Source organism: Colius striatus, chromosome Z (genome assembly GCF_028858725.1).
Source record: "Colius striatus isolate bColStr4 chromosome Z, bColStr4.1.hap1, whole genome shotgun sequence".
NCBI lineage: Eukaryota > Metazoa > Chordata > Aves > Coliiformes > Coliidae > Colius > Colius striatus.
This window is the reverse complement of record NC_084790.1, coordinates 74,006,617-74,033,230: the sequence shown is the minus strand read 5'-3', so window position 1 is coordinate 74,033,230 and position 26,614 is coordinate 74,006,617. Positions and strand designations below refer to the sequence as shown.

General features: G+C 38.8%; 1 protein-coding gene across 1 annotated transcript in view; it reads left to right on the top strand.

The window, feature by feature from the left end:
• Positions 1-3,871: 3,871 nt before the first annotated feature.
• Positions 3,872-26,614, top strand: part of SPEF2 (sperm flagellar 2) — an 86,293-nt gene continuing 63,550 nt past the window's right edge. The window contains exons 1-9 of the mRNA XM_062018836.1: positions 3,872-3,929; positions 4,722-4,824; positions 12,841-13,093; positions 14,759-14,929; positions 16,470-16,610; positions 17,497-17,576; positions 18,028-18,244; positions 23,983-24,171; positions 25,338-25,525. Coding sequence (XP_061874820.1) covers positions 3,872-3,929; positions 4,722-4,824; positions 12,841-13,093; positions 14,759-14,929; positions 16,470-16,610; positions 17,497-17,576; positions 18,028-18,244; positions 23,983-24,171; positions 25,338-25,525 — 1,400 coding nt within the window. The remainder of the gene's footprint in view (positions 3,930-4,721; positions 4,825-12,840; positions 13,094-14,758; positions 14,930-16,469; positions 16,611-17,496; positions 17,577-18,027; positions 18,245-23,982; positions 24,172-25,337; positions 25,526-26,614) is intronic.

The window sequence follows — 26,614 nt, the reverse complement described above, 5'->3', positions numbered from 1 at the left end:
TTCCTTATTTGATTACAAGTATGAAAAATAAAGAGCTTACTCCACCAGTAATTACAGTTCTTGGATACACAGACTGTATGTAGCCACACTAGCATTGCCAAGCATTTGTTCTACAGCTACTTAACTTGGGGGACTTTTTTTTACAGTACTTGTACAGCATACTCATACCTTAGCAGCCTTTGTGCAGATAATACAAAAGCAGAATATGCCATAGGAACTACAGCTCCTCTCCAGAAATATAACTCCCTAACCCCAAAATAGAGGAGAGAATAAAGATGGACAGTAAATGTAACTATACAGCATGTCTATACTAGAGGTACTAGAAGCAAGACAGCACTTGAAACATCAGTTCAAGTCAGATGCCTGATCTTCTTGTTTAAAAGTAACAGAACTAATAGAGTACTGATGGAAACAGTAGAAAACATGCAGAAAACACACAAAACATTTGTACCTCTTCAAATAATGAAGCATAATATAAATTTGTGAAGTCATGGAACTCCTTACCACAGGCCACCGTCAGTGTTACACATTCATACAGATTTGAAACTGTTCATGAAAGAAAAAGTTAATTAGTCTAGACTATGTGGACATAGACCTTCACCACAATTACTAGTGCCTGAGAGAATGTCATGTAGTGTAGTGTGTCTCAGCATATGCTAATAGGTCTTAGTATATGCCTTTCTTCCTAATTTCCTTCCCAAAAATTGTTACTGAACATTGTCAGAGACAGGAGACTGGACTAGACAAGCACTTGGTCTGAATGACTATAGCTGTTGTTTTATGGCAACAGAGAAAACCAAGGCAGGAATCCAAATGTCAGTATGGGCAATGGAACTGAGAGTTCTACAGCTAGCAAATAGCTGTGGAAACATGTGATGTGCACAAAGCTCAAGATCTGTTTGTTTGTTCAGAGACCTATTCTCTTCTGTCCTCACTACAGACTTGAGGATCCAGAGGTGACAAGAGGACAGCATCTGTGATGAAGATGCTTGAAACTAGGCTCATGAACAGACTGCCCAGAGAGGCTGAAGGTGTTCCAGGAAAGGCTGGATGGGCCTTTCAGTAACCTGGTTTAGTGGAAGGTGTCCCAACTCATGGCAGGATGATCTCAGATGATCTTTAAGGCTTCTTCCAACTCAAACTGTTCTATGATTCCATGATTTGATCATGTCAGAGGAAGTAAGACTAAGTATGAATAAACAAACTGGAGATGGAAAAGTGAAAAAGAAGTCCTCTACGAGCCCTTTGTAATTTCCCAGGAAAGAGAAGACAAACAATGAAGAACATAAAATTATTAAAAAAATACAATGAAGTATGTTTAGAAATAATCTCAACGATGTAGCAACAAATTCTGGTGCATAAAAGCCTAGAAATTCCTGAACCAACATATACTTTAATTACGCTGTAGTTACTTTAATTTGTGCTACTACTGTCTGCATAACTTCAGCGTAAACACAATTTAATTGAAGAATTAGGGACATTCTCTGACTTTTCTTAATCTTAGTTGTATTAAGATGAAATTGTTCCTTCTAATCAATTCCCTCTTCAGTTGAGTATCTTGAACATTTTGAAGAATTTTCATTGTCCTTTTATGATAAAACCTTGTTTATTGATAATAACTTTAATTGACAATAACTGGACTTATCATAAACTCTTTTTTTTGTTTGTTTTTCATACATGCAGTTTCTTTCAGGAAGGCAAAAGGAATGACATCTAACAGATTATCCCTAGAACTTCAATTCCTGTGTAGTGTCCTGTGGAAAATCAGTTTGGAATTGCCAGAATATTTCCACTGGCATTCCTAACAGAGAATTAAGAAATTAACAGAACACAGAATAAGCAATCTTATTATTAAAAATACTGTCTTCAGGGGTAGAATTAGGGGAACAGTTACCTTACTTCTTTTGTGCAAGTATCTTCTTTTAAACACCCCCTGGACCTCGCTTTCACAGTGCAGAACACAGACATCTTTCCAAGCTCCTAAAGTTAGTAAAAGAAGTAAAAATTATTACATTATTCCATTACTACTCGGAATTCTGTGAGAAAGCTACAGTAATTTGTTAAGAGCTATGACAGGTAGAAACAGGAAACCACTGCTAAATTTAAATATTAGAGAAATTTCACATCTTTCTCACAATTCTACCTTATCTGATGATATCCATCTCAGCAGACCAATGTCAGATTTTTAGATAGGACTGCCAGTTTTACTTTAAAACAAAATGAGATGTTTAGAAATTGAGGTTTGTCCCTTCCCTTCCCTTGTAGTGTAGGTATTTTTGTAACTTACATATATACAAAACTTCAAATCTTTAAAAGGATACCAATATTAAAATCTGCCTTGAAAGCACTTCCTTTCTCTTGAAGTCTCCTGTTACTTGGCTCATACCTGCACCACAAATTCTACAATGATGTTCTCAAGATATAAATAATTGACCAGTTTGGTATTTACTCTTACAAAACTCAGTAAACTATTCTGACTTAAAGCACGTGCTCTGTAAAAGAACTGATTTGATCTGAAGACCTCTAGAGTACCTATAACAACTGTTAATCAATGCCACTTTTGAAAATTAGTTTGTCATCTGCCTGTCGCTATTCACTAGATACTCTCCTTCTTATCTTCTAGATCAAATAACCCTTGAGGATTCTGTATTACAGTGAAAGGTACTGGAACACTTGATTAAATCAACTTTTCCAGAAAAAACGACTGGACAATTTAAATTTCCAAGATATACACTGTATTGTCTACATGTAGCTCTCTTCGTAGGGTTCTGCTTTTATTTTAACACACTCTTCAAAATGCAGGCACAGAAACTATGAATGGCCGTTTGAGTGTGTCTCTAAAACAACGGCGACCTAACACAAACAAAAGCAGAGCAAAAAACAGTATCGGCGAGGCTTACTTCAGACCAAGCTTGGATCCCCAAACTGCCTTACCGCAGAGCCATGCGAGCAGCTGCACTGGCACACAAACGCTTCTGAGGCTTCCTACACACACACTGCTGTCGAAAAACATTCTTGCAAATGTGTAGCATACATTTAAACCGACAGACGGGGGGTTTTTTTCAGCAGTTTTTGCTCTTTCCCCCGTCACACGGTGCCAACGCAGTAATTTTTGCCATTATACCAACTGCTTTGAGAAAATTGCCCAGGATTTTTTTTTCCTTTTTCCTGCCAGATTGTTTTCCAGCCGAAGACTCCTCTGTGCTACCCCATCTGCGCTAGCACACGACCGAATTCAGCAACAAGCCACCTAAGGCGGGCTGGAATGGGGAAGTAGTGATTGTAATACGTATGAAACAAGCAGCTCGACTGGCGGCCAGGAGCAGGCGAATGGAGCGGGCAAGGAGCACGATGCCGGAGGCAAACCCAGCCGCCACAGCCGACCTCACACGAATCAGAGGAGAATGGCCTCAACGGAGCGCCCAATGACAGCGGCCACCGACCACACGGGAGTAGAGGGATCCTGCTGCGCCCCCACCTGCCCCAGACAGCCACGAGATCTGTGCTCGGCCACGGCCACTCCCTCCTCCTCGGCCACGGCCACTCCCTCCTCCTCGGCCTCGGCCTCGCGGGCGTCCCGACGCGCTCCCGCCTGCTCCACGCCTCACGATCCTGTGAGACGGCCAGGAGCGCGCCACCCTGCTGGGGGAGGCGTGCGGGCGCGCGCTGCCTCTCGCCACAGCGCCCTCACCTTCCTCCGCGTCTCCCCGCCCGCCCCGGCCCCGCCCGCCCCCCCTGAGGCGCATGCGGGGGCCGGCCGCTGCAGCGGGTGGAGACGCCGGGCCCTCGGCCGCCGGCGCATGCGCACGGCCGGTCGTCGTGGCAACCGGGACGCGGTGCTCCGGTGCCGTGAGGGCCGCCGCCGCCTGTCATGTCGGAGATTTTGTGCGAGTGGCTGAACGAAGAGGTGAAGCTCTCCCGGAGAGTGGGTGAGCGGGGGTCCCGCTGCGTTAGGAGGGAGGGCAGGGGCTCGAGGCACGGGCAGGGCTGCCTGTCAGCGCGAGTGTTGCTGCAGGGTCAGGCCTTCGTGGCGCCGGGGGCTTTTAAGGGGTCCCTTCGGGCCAGGTCCCCACGACCTACCGACAAAGCCTCCTGCTTCTTCGTCTCCAGATACCTGCTCAGGTACCTTTTTAATCTTTACGTGCAAGATGGTGATTTTCGAGGTGAAGGTAATTTTCCTCAAGGAGCAAGTGCTCTCAGGAGACAGGAGCAGTTCAAGCTTCATCTACTAATAGGGACTCCAGGGGATGAAAATATTTTAGTATGTTTACAAAGCAATACTTTGCTGTGAATGGCAGGTGTTATGCTGGCGATGGAGAAGCGTTAGTTCAGCAAGGAAGAAGCAAGTTTCATGGAAAGGAAGCAGATTAGATCTAGCATTGTTTTCATTTGCATGTTTTGTGGAAAATTTAGTAATTATGATTTATAGATATTCCCACAATCTTAATGACAGTTATGACAATGTTTACTTTTTAACATGGAAAATTAGAATTAAATAGCTACTGAAGCTTATAATGCAAAAGAACTGAAAGCAGATCAATTTGTGACTTCAAAACTAGTTAATGCAAGATCAGTCTCCAAAAATTCCTCTGAATTATTTACTAAAGTTTAATTTAGTAAAGACTTAATTTTGTTGTAAAAATAATACGAAATTTTGTTAAGATTAATGTCTGATTTTTTTAAGTGATATTATTTTTTTAAAAAAAACCAAAAAAACTTAGTTCCAGGATCACTTTCAGAAGAATTTTCTACTGGCTACCTCCTAGGAGAACTTCTACACAAATATGGTCTTCAGGATGACTTTAATCAGTTTTCACAAAGCAGGTTAGTACATATGCATGCCTTTTACAGCAACTAGCTGCAATATTTATTCTTCATTTAGGATTTGCTAATGCAGAGTGGGAAAGACACCTGTAACTTACTAAGATTTGATACATTTATCAGTAAGTCAAAAGCTACTCATACTTTTTGCATTGTATTTCCAGAGAGATTGATCATGCCGCTCCAAAAAAATTTGCACATTTTGATTGTAATTGTGATAGTAGCGGGTTAGACCAGTAGTTCAACAAGCGCTTCAAGGGTATCTCTAACGCTGGAGATACTCACATTGTCCCCATGAGCTGTGTAGAGCCAGGGATTCAGAGGTGTGATGTTATGGTGACCATTCCATATCTACTAAAATGAAAACAGTGGAAATACTTTGTGAGGCTCTGAGTGAAGCCCTGGTGAATAATTACATAAGGATTTATAAGTTTACAAATTAACTGGCATAATATTTGCAAATATGATGGGTTTACGTGGAGCCACTTTTGCTTGGTAACAGGAGGAGGGGGCTACAGTGCTGCCCCAGAAACAGTTCCTTAAATTTACCCCAGCTCTGAGTTTGGTCCCGCTTTTGGCCTGGCCAGGCCAATCCAGCACCTCTGTGTTCACTATTTAAGAACAGAAATTTGTAGTGTGTAGAAGGAGGTGGAAGGGTAGGACAAGATGGAGGCAACCACATGTGCCCCACAGTCAGAGAAAGAGTAAGAGAGGAGCAGTGCTGGACCAGAGAACCCCCGCAGCCTGCGATAAAAGAGTGGCTGAATCACTGCAACCTGTGGAGGGCTCTGGTAGGACTGATGATTGCCAGGAATGTTCAGAGTACCATGTGTCAGAGGGGAAGAGCTTTGGAGACCCTGTGCCAGAAGAGACGAATGTTTTGGACTCTGACCCAGAGGAAGTGGAGAGGAGCTGCAGCCTTTGGGATGAACGCCTGTCAGAGCAGCACCTGCAGGGCTACCTGGTGTGTGAGGGACCCTGCACTCGAGCAGGAGAGGACTGGAGAGGAGTCCTTCTGCCCTGAGACCATTGGGAAAGGACTAGCTGCACCCCCCATTCCCTGCCCCAGGGAACAGGGGAGGAGTTGAAAACACCAGGATCGGGTGCGTGAGCCTTGGAAGAAGTGGGGTGAAAGGGATCTTAAAGGGACTGGTTTTACTTTTCGTCACGCCACTCTGTGTGGGTTTGGTTGGATATTTTTATTTCTTATATTTTTGGTTGGTGACGGATTAAATTAAGTTTAATTTTCTTCCCCAAATTGAGTAATTCTGTCTGTTTTGTCCTGGACCATAAGTGGTGAGTAAGCCCTCCCTGTCCTTGTAGGAGGCTCCAAAGGCCCTTGTTGCCTATGGCTGATTGTGGTCCTTTGTTCCTGGATGGGCATAAACTGAAACAACAGTGAAGAGGAGCATTAAAACAGGATATTGAAAAATGTTGTGCAGATCTTGGTGTGTTGATGGTGCAGTTCACGGGGTTCCTTGGCTTATGCTTCATTTTGGCAGACCTTGGCACACTTGTGTATCAAGTGTGCCAGGCTGTCCATTTCTTCCTGTTTCTTCAGAACTTGTTTTTTATGTTCTTTGCATTTTTCATTTATTTGTAACAACTTCTATCCAAGTTTAGTGAGGTCCAATTAGTAACAATAAACTTTAGCAGACGCAAGAAGAGTTTAGAAATTCTGTTCAGAGAATGTATGCATACTTAGCAAAGGTGGTGGTGTAATGACAGGACGTGATCCCCAATACCAATACTGGAGCAACAACTCAGGATGTCAGAGGCCTCAGCTCAGATTTCTGTCCAGAGAAAGGAGGCAATTTATCATGCCTCAGATTGTAGAAAATGCCCAGAGTCTTTATGTAGCCTTAGGCAGAAGGAGATAGTGTTTTTGCCTGCTGAGTTGAGTGCTTGTGGAGGATCTGTATCACCAAGTCAAGCTGTTGCAGATGATGAACAGGAAGTTGACTGGATCTTCTCTAAGACATTGCAGATAGAGGAACCTGAACTTTCAGCTATGCTGAGATAGGCAGAATCTGTACTTGTTGGGTTGGGAAAAGGACATGACTGGCAGCTTGTGACTTCCAACAAAAGAAGCAAGGTTATTGCTTCACCTGCTGATCTGCAGATGCAGAACATATTCAGTGCTTTGGTAGCAGATAAGAGGCTGATGGTTCTGTACCACAAAGCATCTGAGCCTGAGAAATGTGAATCACACAGGAGAACAAAGAGGAAAAAGTGAGTAGAAGAAAAATGACCACCAGGAGAAAAAGTGGTGGACTTTCCCCTGTGGGAGATGGAGGTGTCTGTCTGCTGACCTCCTGTGCTAGCCATGGAGGTTTGCTGCCTGCTTGGAGGTCATGTCCAGGACTGTCTAGACTTATCCAGGCCTTTGCACTGTTACCACTGCTGCTGTTCTGTGTCGGTGCCAAGGAGACTGCCAGAGAAACCTGGATCATATTAAGAGTTGTTCTGGAGGCACAAGCCAAAGGCAAGGGGACACAAATGGATTTTTTTCTTCAATTCTCTGGTGAGATGGAAGGTCTTGATGAGAAGCAGATAGATTATACAGGTGATTAAGTGCTTGTGCAGCTGCTGTCAACAACAGGGATTTGTTTTTCATGGTTGTGAGATCCTCTTTGAAGAAGGAGGACTGCTATGAAAAGATGGGATCCACCTGTCCATGTTGAGCGAAATCATCTTTGCCAACAGGCCATCAAACCTAATGAGGATAGCTTTAAACTAAGAATGAGAGGGGAAGGAGATGGTTACTTTCAAAAAAGTGAGGAAATGATGATCTGGACTAGCAAGGAAGGAGGACAGTAATGTGAGTAAGAAGGGCAAAACCATGCAGAAGGCTGCCCACCGTGAATATATGTACAAAATTAAGGAAGTTCTGAGAAGATAACATTATGGGTGAAAAATTCACACTTTGTGTGGTAAATTATCACAACTGTCTGCCTCTCTGAAGTACCTGTAATACATACATCATGGGGAACAAACAGGAGGAACTAGAGGCCCGTGTGCATTTGCGGGACTATGGTATCATTGGAATCACAGAGAGGCAGTGGGATGGGTAATGTAACTGAATGTAGCCATGAATAGATGTAGATGCTTTGGTATGGGCGGGCTCAGAAGGAGGAGAATTTGCCCTTTGTCTGAGAGAGGAGAGAAAATACATGGAGCTCTGCCTTGGTATGAATGATGACTAGTTAAGGTCTCATGGGTTAGGATTAGAGTAAAGGCCAAACTAGGTGATACTGTGGTGACTGTTTACCACAGATAACTTTAGCGTGAAAAAGTACTTAAGATTTTCTTGAGGCAACTGGGAGAATTTTCATTTTCACAGACCTTGGACTGAGTAAGAAACTTTACCAAGTCAATCTACTGGAAGAGAAGTACTACCAGGTACAAGCAATTGAGGAGTTTGCAAGAGTTCGTTGATGATAATATCCTGAGAAACGTAACTGGGGAGCAGAAGAGGGGAGATGTACTACTAAACTTAGCATTTATAAACAGGAGAGTTTGGGCACAGCATTGACCATGGCTTCCATGAGAGGGTGAAGCTCATGATCTTGAGAGAACAAGCTAAATTGTGACACCACAATCTGAGACTTCAGGAGAGCAGAAAACTTTGGCTTGTTCAGGGATGTGCTTGGTAGCATCCTGTGTAAGTTAGTCCTGGAGACAAATGAGGTCCAAGACAACTGATCAATTAAAAAAAAAAAAATAAAAATTCACTTTCAAGGATCATCTCCTCCAAGAATAATCCATCTCAATATGAATAAAACTCAAACAAAGGCATCGGGAGGTGTGAGTGGAAGACTAAGGTGCTCAAACAAAAAGAAGAAGAATAAAAGATGCAGAAGCAGTGTCAGGCCACCCAGGAGGAGCACAGAGACACTGAGTATACAGGGATGGTTTTAGGAAAGCCAGTGCCCCAGATGAGAGATATGGAGGGCAAGCAGAAAGGTATCTCCACAGCAAAAGTAAGGCTAGAGAAAACAGCCTGCTGTTAACGGGGGCAGAGTGAAAAAAAAAATGAACATATTGTTTATATCACGTGAAAGAGCAGGAGTGGGTGTTATTCTGAAGGTTGTACTAAGCTCTTCAATCTGTGGTGCCATCCCTAATTCAGGCCTCGGTCAGGCAAAAAACTCTGAAAAGAGGGTCTGGTCTGCAAATGGGTGTTTCTGTTCCACACAGGAGGGAATCACCAATGACTACAACTCGCTGTTATTTCTTCTTGATGCTGGTCTTAATGCAGGTTTTCCTGTGAGAGGTTGGTCCTTTAGGCCTGGCTATGACTGCTTGTACAAGTTTCTTCTCTGTCTCATTACGCACTTAATCCATTATACCTAAGGACTCATATGCATTCTGCAAGGGTGTCTTGGAGGGTCAGGAGGGGTTTCTGTTACTGCTTCATGCTGTAACCTTCTTCTGTCCATCCTTATTCCATGTGATGCTTCCTTCCTTCTGGCACAAAGCCAGTCTAAGACCTGTGTCTGCAGTGGCCACGTGAAGTTGGTCTCCCTGCATCATAGATGAGTACAGCTCCATTGATCAATCCCCCTCTCAGACTCTGAAATAATCCTTAGCCTGCCATGAAAAGAGCTGAGGTATTTAATGCCATCTCTGTCTTCATCTACTCTAATGGTAAAATTAACATTCAGAAATCCCAAGCCCCTGAGACTAGCAGGAAAGCCTGCTTCAAGAAAGATTTATCCTTGGTGGAGGAGGATCAGCTCAAAGTCCATTTAAATAAACTGGAAATACACAAATCCAGGGGACCTGATGGCATGTACCCACACCTGGTGAGGGACCTGGCCAATGTCATTGTTTATCCACTCTCAATACTCTTTGAAAGGCCTTGGTGAATGGAGGACATTCCTAGGACCAGAAGAATACAACAACCATGCCTCTTTTCAGGGAAAGCAAGAAGGAGGAATTGAGGATGTACAAGTGAGTCAGCCTCACTTCAGACTCTAGGAACTGATGGAGCAAATAAACGTGGAAGCCATTTCCAAGTAGCTTTAGGACAAGAAGATGATTGGGAGTTCCCAGCACGGATTTCTGAAGGGGAAATCATGCCAGATAACCTAACAAGCTTCTACAATGAGATGCCAGGCTCAGTGGTTGAGAGAAGATCAGTATGTGCTGTTTATATTGAGTTTTGACACTGTCCACCTTAACATTCTCATAGACAAAGTACAGACCAGGTAAGAATAGGGAGATGAGAAATAAAACTGAATCTTAAAACACCCCACTCACCCCTGTCTCTTCCCAGGACCCCCTTCTTTCCCCTACAATGGCTCAGGGAATGGGGGTTGTGGTCAGTTCATTACAGATGGACTTTGCTGGTGCTTCTCAGTGGGAGGCCTCCTCACACTTTCCACTGCTACACTGTGGGGTCCCTCCCACGGGAGACAGTCTCTCATGAACTTCTCCAACATAGGTCCTTCCCATGGGCTACAGTTCCTCACGAACTGCTCCAGCATGGGGCCTGTCACAGGAGCAGCTCCTCACACCCTGCCCCAACATGGGTCACCTACCAGGAGAGCAGTCCTTCAGGTACTGACTGCTCCAGCCTGAGTCCCTCACAGGATCATAAGTCCTGACAGCAAACCTCTCTGGCTTAGGCTCCTCTCTCCCCACAGACTCCCAGGTCCTGCTAGGAGGTCCTGCTACTTCCATCACTAATTGGCCAGGCCTGGTTCAAGTGCGGGGTCCATCTTAGAATTGACTGGCCTTAGGCCTATGAGCTACAGGGCTTCTGGCAGATCTTTGTTTAAAGAAGCCACCCCTGTAGCTCCCCCTGCTACCAAAAAACCTAGCCCAGGCAAAACCACTAGAAACATCTTCATTAATGACCTGCATGATGAGTCAGGGTGCACTCATCAGGTTTGCAGATGATACACCAGGCAGTTGTACTGCCCTTCAGAGTGACCTTGATGGGCTGGAGATAAGGGCTGACGGGAATCTCATGAAGTTTAGCAAAGAAAAATGCTTCTGGTGAGGAAAATCCTGTGCCTTCAGGATGAGGTGGTGGCCAACTGTCTTGAAAGCAGCTTTGCAGAGGGAGGCCAGGTGGCCCTGAAGGAGGGCAAGTTGACCATCACACAGCAATGTGTCCTTGAAGCATTGAAGGCCAACAGCATCCTGGACCACGTTAAGAGGATAGGGCACTGGTAACGGCAGTATCCAGTTCAGGACTCCCAGTGCAAGAAGACATGAATGGATTTGAACACTCTCAGAGAAAGGCCTTGCCAATAATTTCTAGGAGTATTTGGCAAGTCAGAAGGAGAGGGATTGTATGCAATGTTCTTTACCACAGTATGACTTTTTAAAGATAGTTTGATGCTTTAATCTTTCTTCATTATTTTATTTTCTGATTACTGACCTTGATCTTTTGACAACTATTGAGAATTGAGGCAATCTTTTCTGCATGGGAAATCAATCATTATTGTGTAATAGTCATAATATGGTCCAAGAATCCTCCAAGAACCTGTACTTTAATATCTATAAAGTAATACTTTTAAAATTTGAAGCATGCTATTAAAGTGCATTATTCATAGGTCATTTGGAAAACTGGCATCACTTTAATAAACTTCAACACAGCCAAAGGCGAGATCATACCTGTTGGGGTGGTGGTCGGAGAAAAGCAGATTTCTTTTTTATGATAGGCAACTGTAATCTGATTGTTGTGACTAACTAGTCAAGGTCTACTAAACTTTAGTTCCTTATGTTGCACAACTTTTGGGCATATAAGAGAGGGAATAAAAATTAAGAAAATTGTACTACTTTTTTAAAAACAAATACTACTTTAGACTTTTTCCTGGTTTTACAGTCCATATTTGAAATGTAAAATAGTGCCTTTTTCCCTGAACTCTTACAATGATCTGTAAATAGGGTTTAGAAAATTATAGTATTATGAAGTAAAGTTAAGAAATTCCATCTGATCTGGTTACAAAACAATCAGAGGTGATTTCAGCAAAACTTCTCAAAGTATATGAGGTGATTTCTGACTATAGGGCTCACTTTAACCTTGACTTAATGGCAGGAAAATGTTCAATAGTTGTTAACTGGTGTTATATGTGATTGTGTAAGAAATAAGGCATGGACTACTATAGTGAGAATAATGAGTTCCTGGACTGCTTAATCTAGAGTTATGGTGAAAACTGTTACCAGACAGTATTCAATTAAAATTTGATGCTTTTTCTTAGAATTACACTGTAGCTTGGCTGGTCTCAAAAACTTATTAGTTCATGTAAAGAAGTTATTGTGAACTCAAGTGGTAAAGGAGTGTAGAAAGCATGATACTCTGATTCAGGTTGAAATTATGTTTGATTAATGAAATTTAATGTGTTAATTGTGACGCAGTGATGATTTAGTGGTACTGGGTTTTGACCTGTAAATCTATTGATCTTGAGGGCTTTCAGCAGAGAATCCACATATCAAGAAAAGAATATTAATTTGCAGTCCACTGTTTTAGTTTTGAATGTAAATTGCACATTGAGACCATAGTCTTCAACACTGCTACAACCCATGTGTCCATTTCTTTTTATTAGAGAAGAAATATGATCAAGTGTTGTGATGGTTAATAGATGATATAGATTTTTAAAATAATTTCCTATATTTTTTACTGGTTAGTGCTCAAGTGAATCGCTACAGTTAATACAGAAACTTTGTTCTCTTTGTATGTTTTGTGGATAATATACAATAAGCTGCAGTTGGGGGTGAGCTTTTGCTGTCAGATGTACTTTGTGTGTGCATGTATCAAGAGCTATATAACCCAATGTGTTCTCTTTTTTATCCCCCCAAGAGTTATACCTAGTAGACCAATGAAGTTGTATGTATTGTGCTATAAACCAAAGTGTATATCATGTTACTTCAAGGAAGTCCTCTGTGGCTTTTTTCCCCTCCTCTCTTGGTATGAGATAATTAGCATGAGTGTACTTATTGTAGTAAGTTATAATTGAAAAGAAGCTTATGTTCTGATTTTTGTTGTTGTTTTTAATCATATAGGCTTTCAAGTGCAAAACTTAACAATTTTTCTCGCCTGGAGACCACACTTCACCTTCTTGGTGTACAGTTTAATGAGAATGTGGCCCAAGACATCATGACAGAGCAGCATGGGGCCTCAAGAAGGCTTTTATATGAATTGTATATTGCTTTAGAAAAAAAGAGAAAGGCAAAGCTCACTGGAATAGCCATGGAAGCAATGAGACCAGCAGCAACTGCAAACCTTCAGACTGTTGAAAGTGTTTCATATCAAGAGGTAACTATACCTATTTTGTATAAATGTGTAGGGAAAAAGGTAGCATATTTACATGTACATCTCAAGCATGTTGCTTACTTCCCCTCCCTACTTTTTAAAGATTCTTATTAAAAACTCAATCCTTGTTTGTAAAAGAAGCAGACCATTGGTATTTTTAAAACATAGAAGGATTACACAGTTTGTCGGCGACTCCTGAGGATATTGATCATCTGTGTTTTGTGTTCCTTTGTTTTGGCTCATTCTGTGTTAGCTGCTGTTTTTAAGATTTTTCCAGACTTAAAATGCATATAGCAACAAAGGCTAATAGTTGTTCAGCAGGTGCCCTTTTACTCATTTGATCAGTACAAATTGTAAACCTTGCTGCAGTCTAGGTATTAACTGAGACTAATTTTCCCTCCAGGACTCTTTTTTATAACTGTGTTAGGCTTTGTGCCACACTGATTTGGTTCCTTCTGTTGCATGTCTCTCCATATATTTATACTACACTCTAGCCTGCAATAACTGTGTGCTGAGTAATACATAGAGAAAAAAACAAAGGGGAAAAACAGTATCTAAGAGGAAGTCAGTATTAATGTAGTAGATTCTGTTAAGAATGTTCTTCTGTCTTCAACAGTAATATTCAACATATGCAGACCGTAATTTTTTTATGAGGATAAAGAATCTTTAAGGAGTTATGTATTGTGAATCAAATTCATCTGAGTCAAATGCCATATTTTTTTTCTTTCACATTTCCTGAAATATAATCTATAAGCAGAAACTTTACCAACTTTCTGGGTAGTACTGAACAGTCAAAACTTCCCTTCATCTATAGAGGGATAGCTTTAAGAAGATGAAGCAACTGAGAGTAGTTCCTATCAATAGATATGTTCAGAATAGCATTTGAATCATAGAATAGTTGAGGTAGGAAGAGGCCTCTGAAAGTCACTTAATCTATCCCCAATAAGCAAAGTCAACTAGAGCAGGTTGCTCAGGACCTTGTTCAGTTAAGTGCTGAGTATCTTCAAAGATGGAGACTTCACCATCTGTCTGGGAAAATTATTTATCACTCTTTCAGTATTTTCAGGGTTTCTTTTTTACTTATGTTTAAACTGAATTATATATATTTCAGTGCAAATAGAATAGTTTCAGTTGGAAGGGACCTACAATGGTTATCTACTCCAACTGCCTGACCGCTTCAGGCCTGACCAAAACGGAAAGCATGTTATTAAGGGCATTCCCAAAATGCCCCTTAAACACACAGGCTTGACCTCTATAGGAAGCCTTTTCAGTATTTGACAACCTGCTCAATAAAGAAGTGCTTTCCAATGTCCACTCTACGACTGTTTTGGTGCAGCTTTTACTCATTCCCATGCATCCTACCACTGGGTTCCAGGGAAGAGATCAGCTTCTCCTCTCCCCATCCTCACAGAAAACTGTAGAGAGAAGTGACTTTGCCTGTCAGCCCCCTCGAAACTAAACAACGTTTGGCGTTGTTCAAGTTTAAATCTGTCCTTTTCTATAAAGCTAGTGTTGTTTTTAAAAAAAAAAAAAATTAGACCATGTTTAGACATTTTACTATGTATATTGCACAGGAAAACACAATTTTAAGTCGCTGTTGCAAAATTATCATATTTAAATATGTTTCTTATGATTTCTGACTCTTCATTGCGTGATGTTTAATTTTAGCATTTGAAAACTTTAACACCACGTCAGGCTGATTTGCAGCTACAGCAGATTTCAGAGCGTTTTGAAATAAAATCTAAGGCAATAGAATGTAAAATAGCTCATAAACATATGACAGAACAGCAGAAAGTTCAAAAGCTCCGAGAGGAACAAAGAGCCCAAGAAACTGAAAAGGTAGCTACATACTTTTTATAGACTTCTGAAGAGATACTTTCTTAAGGCCACGTGCATAATGAGTTACTGAAAGCCAGCATAAATGCTCATTAATTCTGTGCTACACTGTCATATTTATACAGCAATGGAGTAGCGGAGCATGCATAGCAATCATCAATGTGTAGATATAAAGAAAATATATTGTTATAAGACTCTTCAGTAGTAAAAATCAGTTAAATTGAGAATATTTACATGTTGTCACGGATGGAAAATATTTATAGATTTGAAGAGAAGCCATAAATTTCACTGCTACAATTGTTTAAGGTGTTATTGTAAAAGAAACGTGTGACATTCTTCCTTTATAAAGAAAATATGAAGTTCAAAAGCCGGAAAAACACACAGGGGAGGAAACCTATAGGAGACACTGGATCAGAATGTCTTGTAGTTCTGTGTAGCTATTTTGAAGAAGTAAAAAAAGAGGAAGTAATTTCTTAACATACAGGAATACTCATCCAAAGTACAGCCTAAAGCTTATTTAGAGGAACTGGCCAGCTATCCAAGGGCTTTGAACCACAATTAAAATTCAGTGGACTAGTTTGAGATGCATTTCATCTGATTAATTAAAGGATGAAAGTCTTACTTAGTTGCTCTATTGCCACTGCATGAAAAACAGCAAAAATAAAGTTCTTGAGTGTATCTAGAAAAGGAAGTACTAGCAATAAAAAAAATAGGGGAAAAAAAGCTTAAAAGGAAATGTGTTAATACTTTATTTGATATATTCCTTGTTTCTTTTCCACTATCTTTGAATCTTTGTAAAGAAACTTTTTTTTCCACTTGGTTCCATCTTTGCTTGCATGTATCTGTAAGACACTTTTAACTAGTGTAATTTAAATGTTTGTTATCATCTGAGACTCGTTGTTCAGCAGTAATATTACTTAATGTTATTCTTAGTTTCTGTACCAGAAAAATGATAGTGTCAATTTCTGTGCTGAATGCTGACCTGAAACAGGTACCATAACAGAGCTACAATTTAATGCAAGCCCTGCAATGCTTGTTAGGCACTGAGCACAAACTAATTCTCTTTACACATGTGCTTCTATTACACTGCATTATTTGTTAGTGCAGACATAGCATATATAGATGTACCACTTTCTGATAATGGTACTCAAAAATCCTCAAATATTGAGAATATATGCAAGGATATTGCTAAACTGTCAAATTACTTAGAGTGTAGAGTGATACTTCAATTTAAAGTGTTTTTCATAATGCTATTTCTTGATATACAAGCGGTTATTTATGAGTACAGTGGCTAAGAATATCCTTAAGACAGGTTTTAGTTGCGGACAAAAGAGAAGGAATTTTTTGCTTTCATGGCATTTTAGAGATCCACTTAAAAAAAACGAAAGAAAAAAGGCCATTTGCTCAAGCCTGCAGCCTGGTAAGCTCGTCTTTTCTCCCTTATAGCTTAATTACATTTACTTCGTAGATGTATGGGTAGTCTGTTAGGGCCACATATTTTGTTTCAATTCAAGTATCTGAACACATTATGTTGGATATTCAGCGTCGCATAGGAAGAAGAAGACAAAATGAAATAATGGCCAGGATTAATGCAGCCACTATACAGATTCCAAAGCCACCACCAAGCCACACTATAAAAGCTATTGAAGCAAAAAACCTCTTAAAGAAGAAAAGAGAAGCAGAGGTAACTATCATCTATATTATTTTAATGTTAATTATATATTATTATTAATATATATTATATTATTCTGGGAGTATTTAGGGTTACAAATACAGTTGCACCAACCGAAATCTGCTGATACAATTGTTAAAATGAAACAGTAGTCTCAGCCAATGAACATTGTTCTATTAATATTATTATTATGCATTTGTTACTTATTAAAAAGTTGTTTTGATGAAAATTGTTACTGAATAAATACCATAAGTAGGTATTAATTGCTGACAGTATTTTAGCTTCTAGTCTACTGAGTTGAATATGTCAAATAAAAGCATTCATTTTTGCTTCTCATTTGTGCATGATGTTGGTAACAGATGAAATTTACAATAGTCTTAGATCAAAAGATGATGGCACTGCAGCAATTCAAAGAAAATTCTTTACGGTCTGCTGATGAAGGGTACTTGGATCTTACAGTTTGTGGATTGTATTGTCATCCAAAGTGCAAATATTGCCATGACAAATCATAGTTGCTTGATTAACTATCAGGAGTAAATTCAAGCTACTAAATCTACCAGATCATAGCCCAGAATATCTTCTTTCAAATCCCCAAGTGGTGGGAATTCTGTAAACTGGTAGTGTCCTATGCAAAATCAGAATTATCATGCAGAATGAACAACTGCAAAATCTTGGTAGTTTGTGTCTGGTGGACACAGGTACCACTAGGAAAGTAGGAGTGAGGAAGGAAATGAAAGGTAGAAAGACCTTTCCTTTTTTCTTGATTTAGCTGATGCTTAAAATATTTTCAGTGTAAACATTTCTGTTATGCTAACATGGAATTTAGCATCTAGTCTAACCTTCATCATGATGATTTGTGAAGAGAAAAGAAATGTTGCATTTTGTATTATTTCTTCAGGACACATACAAACAGATTCAAAAGTTTGAGAAGTCTCTTTCAGAAAATGCCTCAGCAGGACAGAATGAAGTCACCGACAGGTAATATTTGGATACTAGATTGTTAAGATTAGGCAAAGTTCCACCTCAAGTTTCTACTTTCTATGTAGACAGTTACTGAAGGAAAATGTAATAGTTTGTTTATTTAGTGATTGTCTCACTAGCACTTCAAATATTCCAGCTCCATTACCATTTTTCTTCACCTTTAGTTGTAGTGAGGATAGCTCAGACTTCATTCTCCTTTTTGCCATATGTGCAGCAACAAAGGACACAAAGTGCATCTCTTTTTTGTTCATTTCAGTCATTAAAGTCAGTTAGACTTTCAGAAAGGCATGAATGGTTGTGGATGTACATACACAATAACACATTTCAAACAGGGAAAAGTAACCTTACTCCTTAGCCTTATCTATACAGGGATCTGCATGAAAACACATCTAACATTTGCAATTCATATAAAATCTGTGATCTTTTACTTTTTAATCTTTTCAATCAGTGATATACAAGAATCATTGCAAACACCGAAGTTGCAAGAAACAACTCTAGAAACTACAGCAATGACAGCAACTGACCTGTTAGATACTTATTCAGATGATAAATATAAAAGGAACATTCGAAAACGCTTAGAGAAAGATGCATTTGCAGGAGAACAACGAAAAAAGAGAAGACAAAAAATGCTAATGGACCAGTTAATAGCACATGAAGCCGAAGAGGTGAGAAAATGAGTGCTGATGTGTAGAGCCCATGCATAATTAGTAATCTAAAGATTTGCTTATAAATATAAGAGAACAGTCTTTTTGGAGCGCTAAATAAAATTTAGAGACAATAAAGGGAAGTGTATACAGTTATCTCTGACAGTAACTTTTATGGTTGTCCATTTTGTTCACCACCTTTATGAAGACAGCAGAGCTAAGATTTTTAATAATCAATTGAAGACCCGCCTTTTATTCCCACCCCATCCCAAAGCTGAACTTTAAATTGTCAAAATGTATATAGATTCTGAAGAGAATACTTATTAAGAAACAAGAAACATGTCATTTCTTGCTTGTAAACCTGTATTTGCAAGTGTGTAGTCTAAAATTATTGATACAGACTGGTTGAATTCTGAAATGGTTATGCTAGATATGAAGGATCAAAACACCATGCAGATCAGAGCTTTCATTTTTTATTCTGATACTGGAATACAAGATGTCTCTGGAGGATGTCTGTCTTTTGTGTGAGAATCCTGTCCCATCAAGCATAAGGTTTTCAGATTCCTCCTCAGATACTCTTCATTCAAAGAGCAGCTATTAGATTACTGACTTGACAGATAATCTTCAGCAAGGCTTTTGACACTGTCTTCTATAAAATCCTCAACAGAAAGCTCTGGCAGTGTGGCTTGGATGAGTGGATAGTGAGGTGGATCAAGAACTGTCTGAGTGACAGAACCCAGAGGGTGGTGATCAATGGCACAGAATCGAGTTGGAGGCCTGTGGCCAGTGGAATTCCGCAGGGATCGGTTCTGGGGTCAGTCTTATTCAACATCTTCGTCAATGACCTGGATGAGGGGACAGAGTGTACCCTCAGCAATTTGGCTGATGACACCAAACTGGGAGGACTGGCTGATTCCCCAGAAGCTGTGCTGCCATTCATTGGGATCTCGACCGGCTTGAGAGTTGGGCAGAGGGGAACCTCATGAGGTTCAACAAGGGCAAGTGCAGAGTCCTGCATCTGGGAAGGAACAACCCCATGCACCAGTACAGTCTGGGGTTTGACCTGCTGGAGAGCAGCTCTGCTGAGAGAGTCCTGGTTGATAATAAACTAAATATGAGCCAGCAATGTGCCCTCATGGCCAAGAAGGCCAATTGGCATCCTGAGATGCATCAAGAATGTGGCCAGCAGCTCAAGGGAGATTCTTCTCCCTCTTTACTCTGCCTTGGTGAGGCCTCATCTGGAGTCCTGTGTCCAGTTCTGATCAGCTCCTCAGATCAAGAGGGACAGAGAACTGCTGGAGAGAGTCCAACACAGGACCACCAAGATGCTGAGGGGACTGGAACATTTTCCTGAGGAGGAAAAGCTGTGGGAACTGGAGCTGTTCAGTCTAAAAAAGAGGCTGAGGGAAGGATCTCATTAATAGTTACAAATACCTAAATGGTGGGTGTCAGGAGGTTGGGACATCTTTTTTTTCAATGGTATCTAGCAACAGGACAAAGGGTAATGGGATGAAGCTGGAACACAAAAAGTTCCATTTAAACATAAGGAAAAACTTATTTACCATTCAGGTGAGGGAGCCCTGGCACAGGCTGCCCAGGGAAGGTTTGGAGTCTCTTTCCTTGGAGGTCTTCAGGACCCGCCTGGACATATTCCTGGGCAACTTGATCTAGATGGACTTGCCTTAGGAGGAGGATTGGACTAGACAATCTGTAGGTCCCTTCCAACTCCTTCCATTCTATGATTCTATGATCTCTTTCATAATGCTGTATCAAAGCAGAACCTTGTAACTTTACAGATTTCTGGTTACATTTTGTCTTAGTCTTGGACTGTGAGTCCTTAGCTTAGATCATGTGTTGAAGCCAGCATAGATGAGCCTACCTCTACTGCTGTTGCATAATAATAGCACTTTAGATGCATAGCATCTCTGAAAAGTATGAAATTGTATATATATATATTTATATATAAAAATATATATTTAAATATACATATGTTAACTTATATATATAAGGCCAGTCCACCTGCAGTTTTAGGACAAGCCTTATCAGATAGAAGTGTAAAAATTGTTGCAATGTGCTGCCAGTAAGGCTGGCTCTAGTGAGGCTCCAAAGCAAGGCAAAAATAATAATAGTATTTTTAACTTCCAAGGGAGAAAAATCAGCTTTGATATAGGAATAATAGAAGTCAGCAACTACAGGAATTAGAAGGAAAGACAAATGAGAGTTTACTGAAACAATAGTCTGACCAGATCAGAGAATCTATTCAGTGGTTTTTTGCTTCTGAATTAGCAGAGGAAGAGGTCTGGTTGGAACTCTGTGAGGTTTCAGAAATTAGATGTTACTTGAGTTAAGTGTGAAGCAAACTGAGATATTTTCTTTAAAAAATAAATAAATATATTAAATAGTTGAAAATTATTTTTTACCTCCATTAGACATGTAACAAAAGGATTTTCAGTCTGAAATGGTAGCTTTTTGTAAACATTAGGTTGAGTTTTTTACCTATTGTGGATCAAACTTAGCACAGGTTCATTTAAATCATATGAATTTAATCCCTTCAGTGTGCTTTAGTGTGTCTCATATCCATATGTATAAACCTCTTTATTAAAAGAATCTTGTTAAAATTTTTGAGTTTTGGCATGGGGGCTGGACTAGATGATCTGTAAAGGTCCCTTCCAACCACTACCATTCTATGATTCCATGATTCTATGCTGCAAGTTGGAGCCTGGGAGAAAAAGTACGATCATATGACTGTCCTGCATGTGGAGCACAGGATGATGCAAGTTAGATTTTCATGAGCAGGAGCTGAAAGTGTTTGACAATAACATGGCTTCATTCTAACTGAATCTTTAGTCTCCACCATTTCAAGAAAATATTTGTTCTAAGTACTCATGGTTTTAAATATGCTCTTCAGATTTTCTCTCTCCTAATTGAAAAAGTTATAAGGAAGACATTGTCAGCAATAAGAAGATGAAAATGGGAGAGGAAATGAATTGTTAGTAGATTTTTGCTTGTCTACCAAATAGATTTATCTATGCTAAGCTCTAAATTTTAGTCATAAATTGTATCACTATGCAAAAGGGCAGAATAGAAAAATGTGATATAGCAATTATATATAAACAACATGAAACATAAAGGTATTAATATTTGGCCACTGGATGCCACTGTTGTCTCAAGTAGGTAAACCGAAAACAAGTTTGTGGTATGCTTCCTCAGTAGTAATTTTCAAATAATTACTAGGATGTCCCATCTACAATATTTATAATTTCTTCGGACACTTCACAGTCCTCTGAGGCTGATGTAAAATGTTAGGTCAAAAAATTGTACTGCTGTTCTTATTTTGTCTCATAGCATGCCCAGTAGTTTCAAAATTTTTTGACCTTTGGTTTTCATACTTGGTCCATTCCAGCTTGTATGAAGGATAGCTTCCAAAGCTTCATTCACCTATCCAATAAGCACTTTTTTTGAAGTTATGAGTTTTGTGTTCTGAATCCTACTTTATAAGCTCTCAGTTAATTACCTTTTTATACATTCTTTTTTCTCAGAAATTTCCTGCTGACTCTATTTAGCTCCACTCATCATGTAAAAATATTTGATCACTTAGAGTGTTGTCTACCCTTCAGTTAACAAAGAAAAGGTCTCTTTTGGCTGCTCTGATGTTTTCTAAAAGAGTTTTTTCCCATTTCCTTTGTAAAGAGTGCATTCATCTAGATGAGAGGCTTTGATCTCTTGCTGCTTCAACTATTTGCACTGTACAGTTGATGGTTTGAGTATGACAAATAGCCACTCTGTTGGAGTAGCTCCTTCAAATTCCTCTGAATTCAAATTTACAGTTCCATTTTTCTCTGGTGGAATATTTATTGCTGTGCTAATCCATGGCTGAGGATAAGCAGTTGCAACTAAGGAAGGCAATGAAGAATGTTTACTTGCATTAGGAAGCAAAGTTTGTGCATCTTTTCCTCTTCTTTGAAATCTTAGTGAAATACTAAGTCCAAGAAGTGGTGGATAGAACTGAGGCATCAAAAGGCATGATGTCTCCTTTTATTGCCTAGACTTCATGAATGTAAGAGACAAATAGATTAACTTCAGTAGGCAGTGCTATGGGAAAATTTTGTCACCTGAACTATATCAAATGACAGATAGCATGAATATGAAAACAAAATGTGCATATAAAGTTGTAACTAATTGCCTTGTTTTCCATTGCAGTTGCATTCATGGTAATAATTCTGTGAACAGAAAAATAGTATAAAAACAGTACTCTACAAATAGAACACAAACCAAAGCACATTCAAAATTGATCCTCATTTTGTGATATGACTTTTAGAGGGACAGTACTGTATGCAGGTGAAGGACTCTGAGATTAAAGTTTGAGGTGACCACGTCTTTGGCATTAGACCTATCATGCAATGTCGTGAGATTCAGTGCTAGGAAAGGGAATTGCAAAGCTCACTTTTTGGCTAGAAGAAGAAAAATCTTGAGGGACTTTTGTATCAACTTAATCTTGTCAAGTCACCAGCATTTAATGGAATTGACTTTATTCCCAACAATCCTAAAGAGAAAGGAACTTAAAAATATCAAAAGAATTTGAAAAATACTAACTTCTCCGTAATGTCAACATTAAGGATCTAAATTAATCAGAAAATTGTTGTTCTTATTATTGCAATTAAAATAGTCGTGTTTTGCAGCTTTATGTTAGAAATCTATTACAGATGTCCTAGTTGCATTGTGCATTGTGTATCACAGATCTAGATGTCTTTGTAGAGTTCTTTCATAAATATTATATTATAGAAAAAAGTTAGCTTTTTATTTATAGTTGAATTTATGTAATATGTTCTGCTCTCTCAGTCACAGACATCTAATGGAAAATCCACCAGATTAAAAGACAATGTGGAAGTATTACTTTATTTTGGATTGGTTTTCATACTATTATTAACTGACTTTACTTGTTCCTTCATTCTTAGGAAAATTATTTTGAAATCTTCAAATCAGTTCTCAATTTAGTTCCTTAAATTTGAATACATTTTATAGCTGTTTTGATGTATCTGACACAAGCATTGAGGGAATCAGCAATGTCCTCTAAAATTCTGCTTAGCTTGAAAGGCAAGCTGATGCTTTTGCTTAGAACTCAGACTGTGAAAGTAGTGAGACAAAGTTTTAGGTGAGATTCAAGGTGTCTGCGCACCATGCTTTAAAGAATGGTTCAGAATTATTTTCTTACAGTCCCAAATCAGTGGGAACACTGAAACTGTTACCTAGAAGTCTTGTATTTTCCTTTGTTCTGAATGCTTCCTCATATTCTCAATCTCTTGAATAGAGGAGGTGATTACTAAATCCCAAGAAAGAAGGAAAAAGGTCAAACCTGTAGAAGAATAGACTGATCAAGGATCTATTGGAGTGTGGCTGAGAATGAGGACTGATGAACAGCTGGGATAGGTTACTGATTTGAGGAAAGGACATATCGTCACATATAGAAACAATTATTTGAAATAAAATGCCATTTCTTTGCACACAGGAAATATCAAAGTTAAAATTGAATTAATCTGAACAAACATATTTTTACTGAGCATCTCAGTTAAGATGCATTCAGAATTCACTTCTGTAGTTCTACGTTTCTTACAAAATAGACATGTATGTTGCTTCAGATTTATGTAACAATTGAACAGGTAATTGCTATTGTGACTCCATTCATATTCTCATACGAGACAATGATGAGTTGTCTATGACAGTATGAAGAGGGCTTAATACTATTATTTTTTATCTTTTAGGAGGCTTACAGGGAGGAGCAACTTGTTTACAGACTGATGAGACAGTCTCAGCAGGAGCGGAGGATTACTGTTCAACTCATGCATATTCGACATGAAAAGGAAGTATTAAGGCAAACCAGAATTTTCAGGGAAAAACAATATGAAGAAAGAAGGCTGAAGGAGTTTCAGGAAGCTCTTGATAGAGAAGCGGTAAAAGATTATTTGCTCTCTGAATTGCTGCAGGACTGTTGCTGTTACCTCCCTATTATAAAATGGAACTTGTCGACTGTTAGAATTTAGGACTTTTCTAGGGACAGATCTAGGGTAATTTATGATTAATATATTCTTTTAGCTAGGTTCAAAGTTACAGCTAAGTTAATAAGGGATAAAAGTGAACAAATTAAAGGCTAATTTGGATCTTTTCTTCCAAACGAATTTTAGCTTTGTGGGAAAACATCTCTGTATGCTAAGTTTAAAAGGCGTAGTCTTGCAGAAGCAAAATGACAAGACAATTACGAGATCTTATTTCAACAATCATGTTTTTCATTTCCTTGAGATGTAATCTGTTAACATTTTTGACAAATGCTGGAGGAGTTTAATTCATGAGATTCATTTAATGTAATTGTAATTAATGTAATTAATGTAGATTCATTCATTCTTTCAATTCTACCTTGGAGCTGATAATAAATTAAAAGGACTCATAATCCCGTGGCAAACTGCCACAATGTAGACCGTAATGTGGTGATAGGAATTTTATTTTGCTCCTGCCAAAATGATTAACAGCTCCAAGTCCTCCAACACAGCTGGAATCCTGTGTAATCAACAGCTGTAGCTATTGATGACAATGTCTCTTTAAGTATGCTTTCAGCCAAAAACAATACACAGGAACAGGAACTACTGATTATTTTCTACCATGACCCAAAATTTTTTCTCAATGATTGATCAGTGTCAATAATATAAAATTATTTGCAGATCAGCATCTTTCAGTTAAATTACTTGACACATATTCTGAATGAATATTTCAGTGGAACTAAGCCTTTACCAATGCCTCTGCATAGTTAATTCCTTAGGAAAATGAGACAGAATAACTTAATGTTTCCCTGACTCCTAAACATTGATTAGATTCTTGATCTGTTTTTCATAAAAGAAGTAATATATTTCTCCTTTAGTTCATTGTATTTGAACATTTAGAAAACAATCAAACTGCAATTTATGGAATGAATAAATATTTTTTATTTATATGTTAATCTACTCGCTGACCACCCAGCTTTAGTGATAATCTAGCTGTTTTCATTTCTTGACTTAAATGAGCAAGTGCACTTCTGTATTTTTGTTTTCTTTGCAATCTCAAATTTACTCTTAAAAAATAATTCTAGGCTCTTGCAAAACAAGAAAAAATTGATTATGAAGAACAAATTAACAAAGAAAGAGAACGTCATGAGAAAATTGCCATTGAAAGAGCTCAGACACGTTATAAAAAGCATTATTCTTTATGTTGGGAAGTGATTGATCAAATCATTGATTTGTCAACAAAAATAGGAGAATATCGTCTACTGACAAACAAGTGAGTATGGTAGCTGTTAGGTAGCTGTTAGGTTTTGTTACTCAGACTATTTTAAGCACCATAACATCTTATGTAGATTCTAAGATACCTTTCAGGAGAACTCTAATTAGTTTGTGTGGGAAAACCATGTTATTACTTTCATATGAGGATTTAATAATATGTAATATAGGGTCAAGTAATGCTAAAGCCTTAGCATGATTTCAGAAACTCAGCTAACTTGAATCCTTAGGAAACCAAGATCCACTACTTGTACTGCTTGTAAACTAGTGTTACATTTGCTTGTACTGAGTAGTGTACAATACATAGAGATAACTGAATTATCATTTCAAAGTATGGATTATCAAGGTTGTATCTGCATTTACTGCTAGTATGGGTATACTTTATCTATCCTTGTGTCCACTTCATTGTGCAGGATGCATACAGTAGGTACTCAATTAATTTTGAACAGTACATAGAGAGTTTATTTAAAGTTGTAACATTCAACTACCTTCAATCACTACTTAAAAAAAAAAAAGACAAAATTGATATAATCTTAAGAAATAGTAGAAACTTTCACTTTGATTATTTGTTAAATTTAAGGTATCTATATTGTTTATTTAGCAGCCACATAATTCTCATGTGACATATGTCAGCATCCTGTTTGCATTTAGCTCTCTACTATATGCAATTTGTCATCTTTATTTAAAAAGGAATATTTTTTCTTTTTAAAATAAAAAAGTAATTACTCATATAATTCTACATTAATTTTAGCTTCCAGGAAAAAATTCTATAAATTTCTGGTGGAAGCAGGCTTTACCCCACAAAAGGGAGGAATATTTTGGAGCAGGGAAAAATGGCTATAAAAACTGTTACTCACAGCTCTGCCAGCCAAATGCTGTGTGATCACACATCTGTAAAAATACTGAAGCCTAAAAATGTTTATACCTCTCATATAAGTAACGACGCATTTATAAAAATCTAGATTAAGTATAGAAGGCATTAAAAGTGGATGTAGTTTAGCACGTGCTTGTTTTGTGATTGTGATTCCTGTAAATTTGAGTCCAGTAATCTCAAATCTCTAATGTTTGTACTTTTTGTTTTGGAATTTAT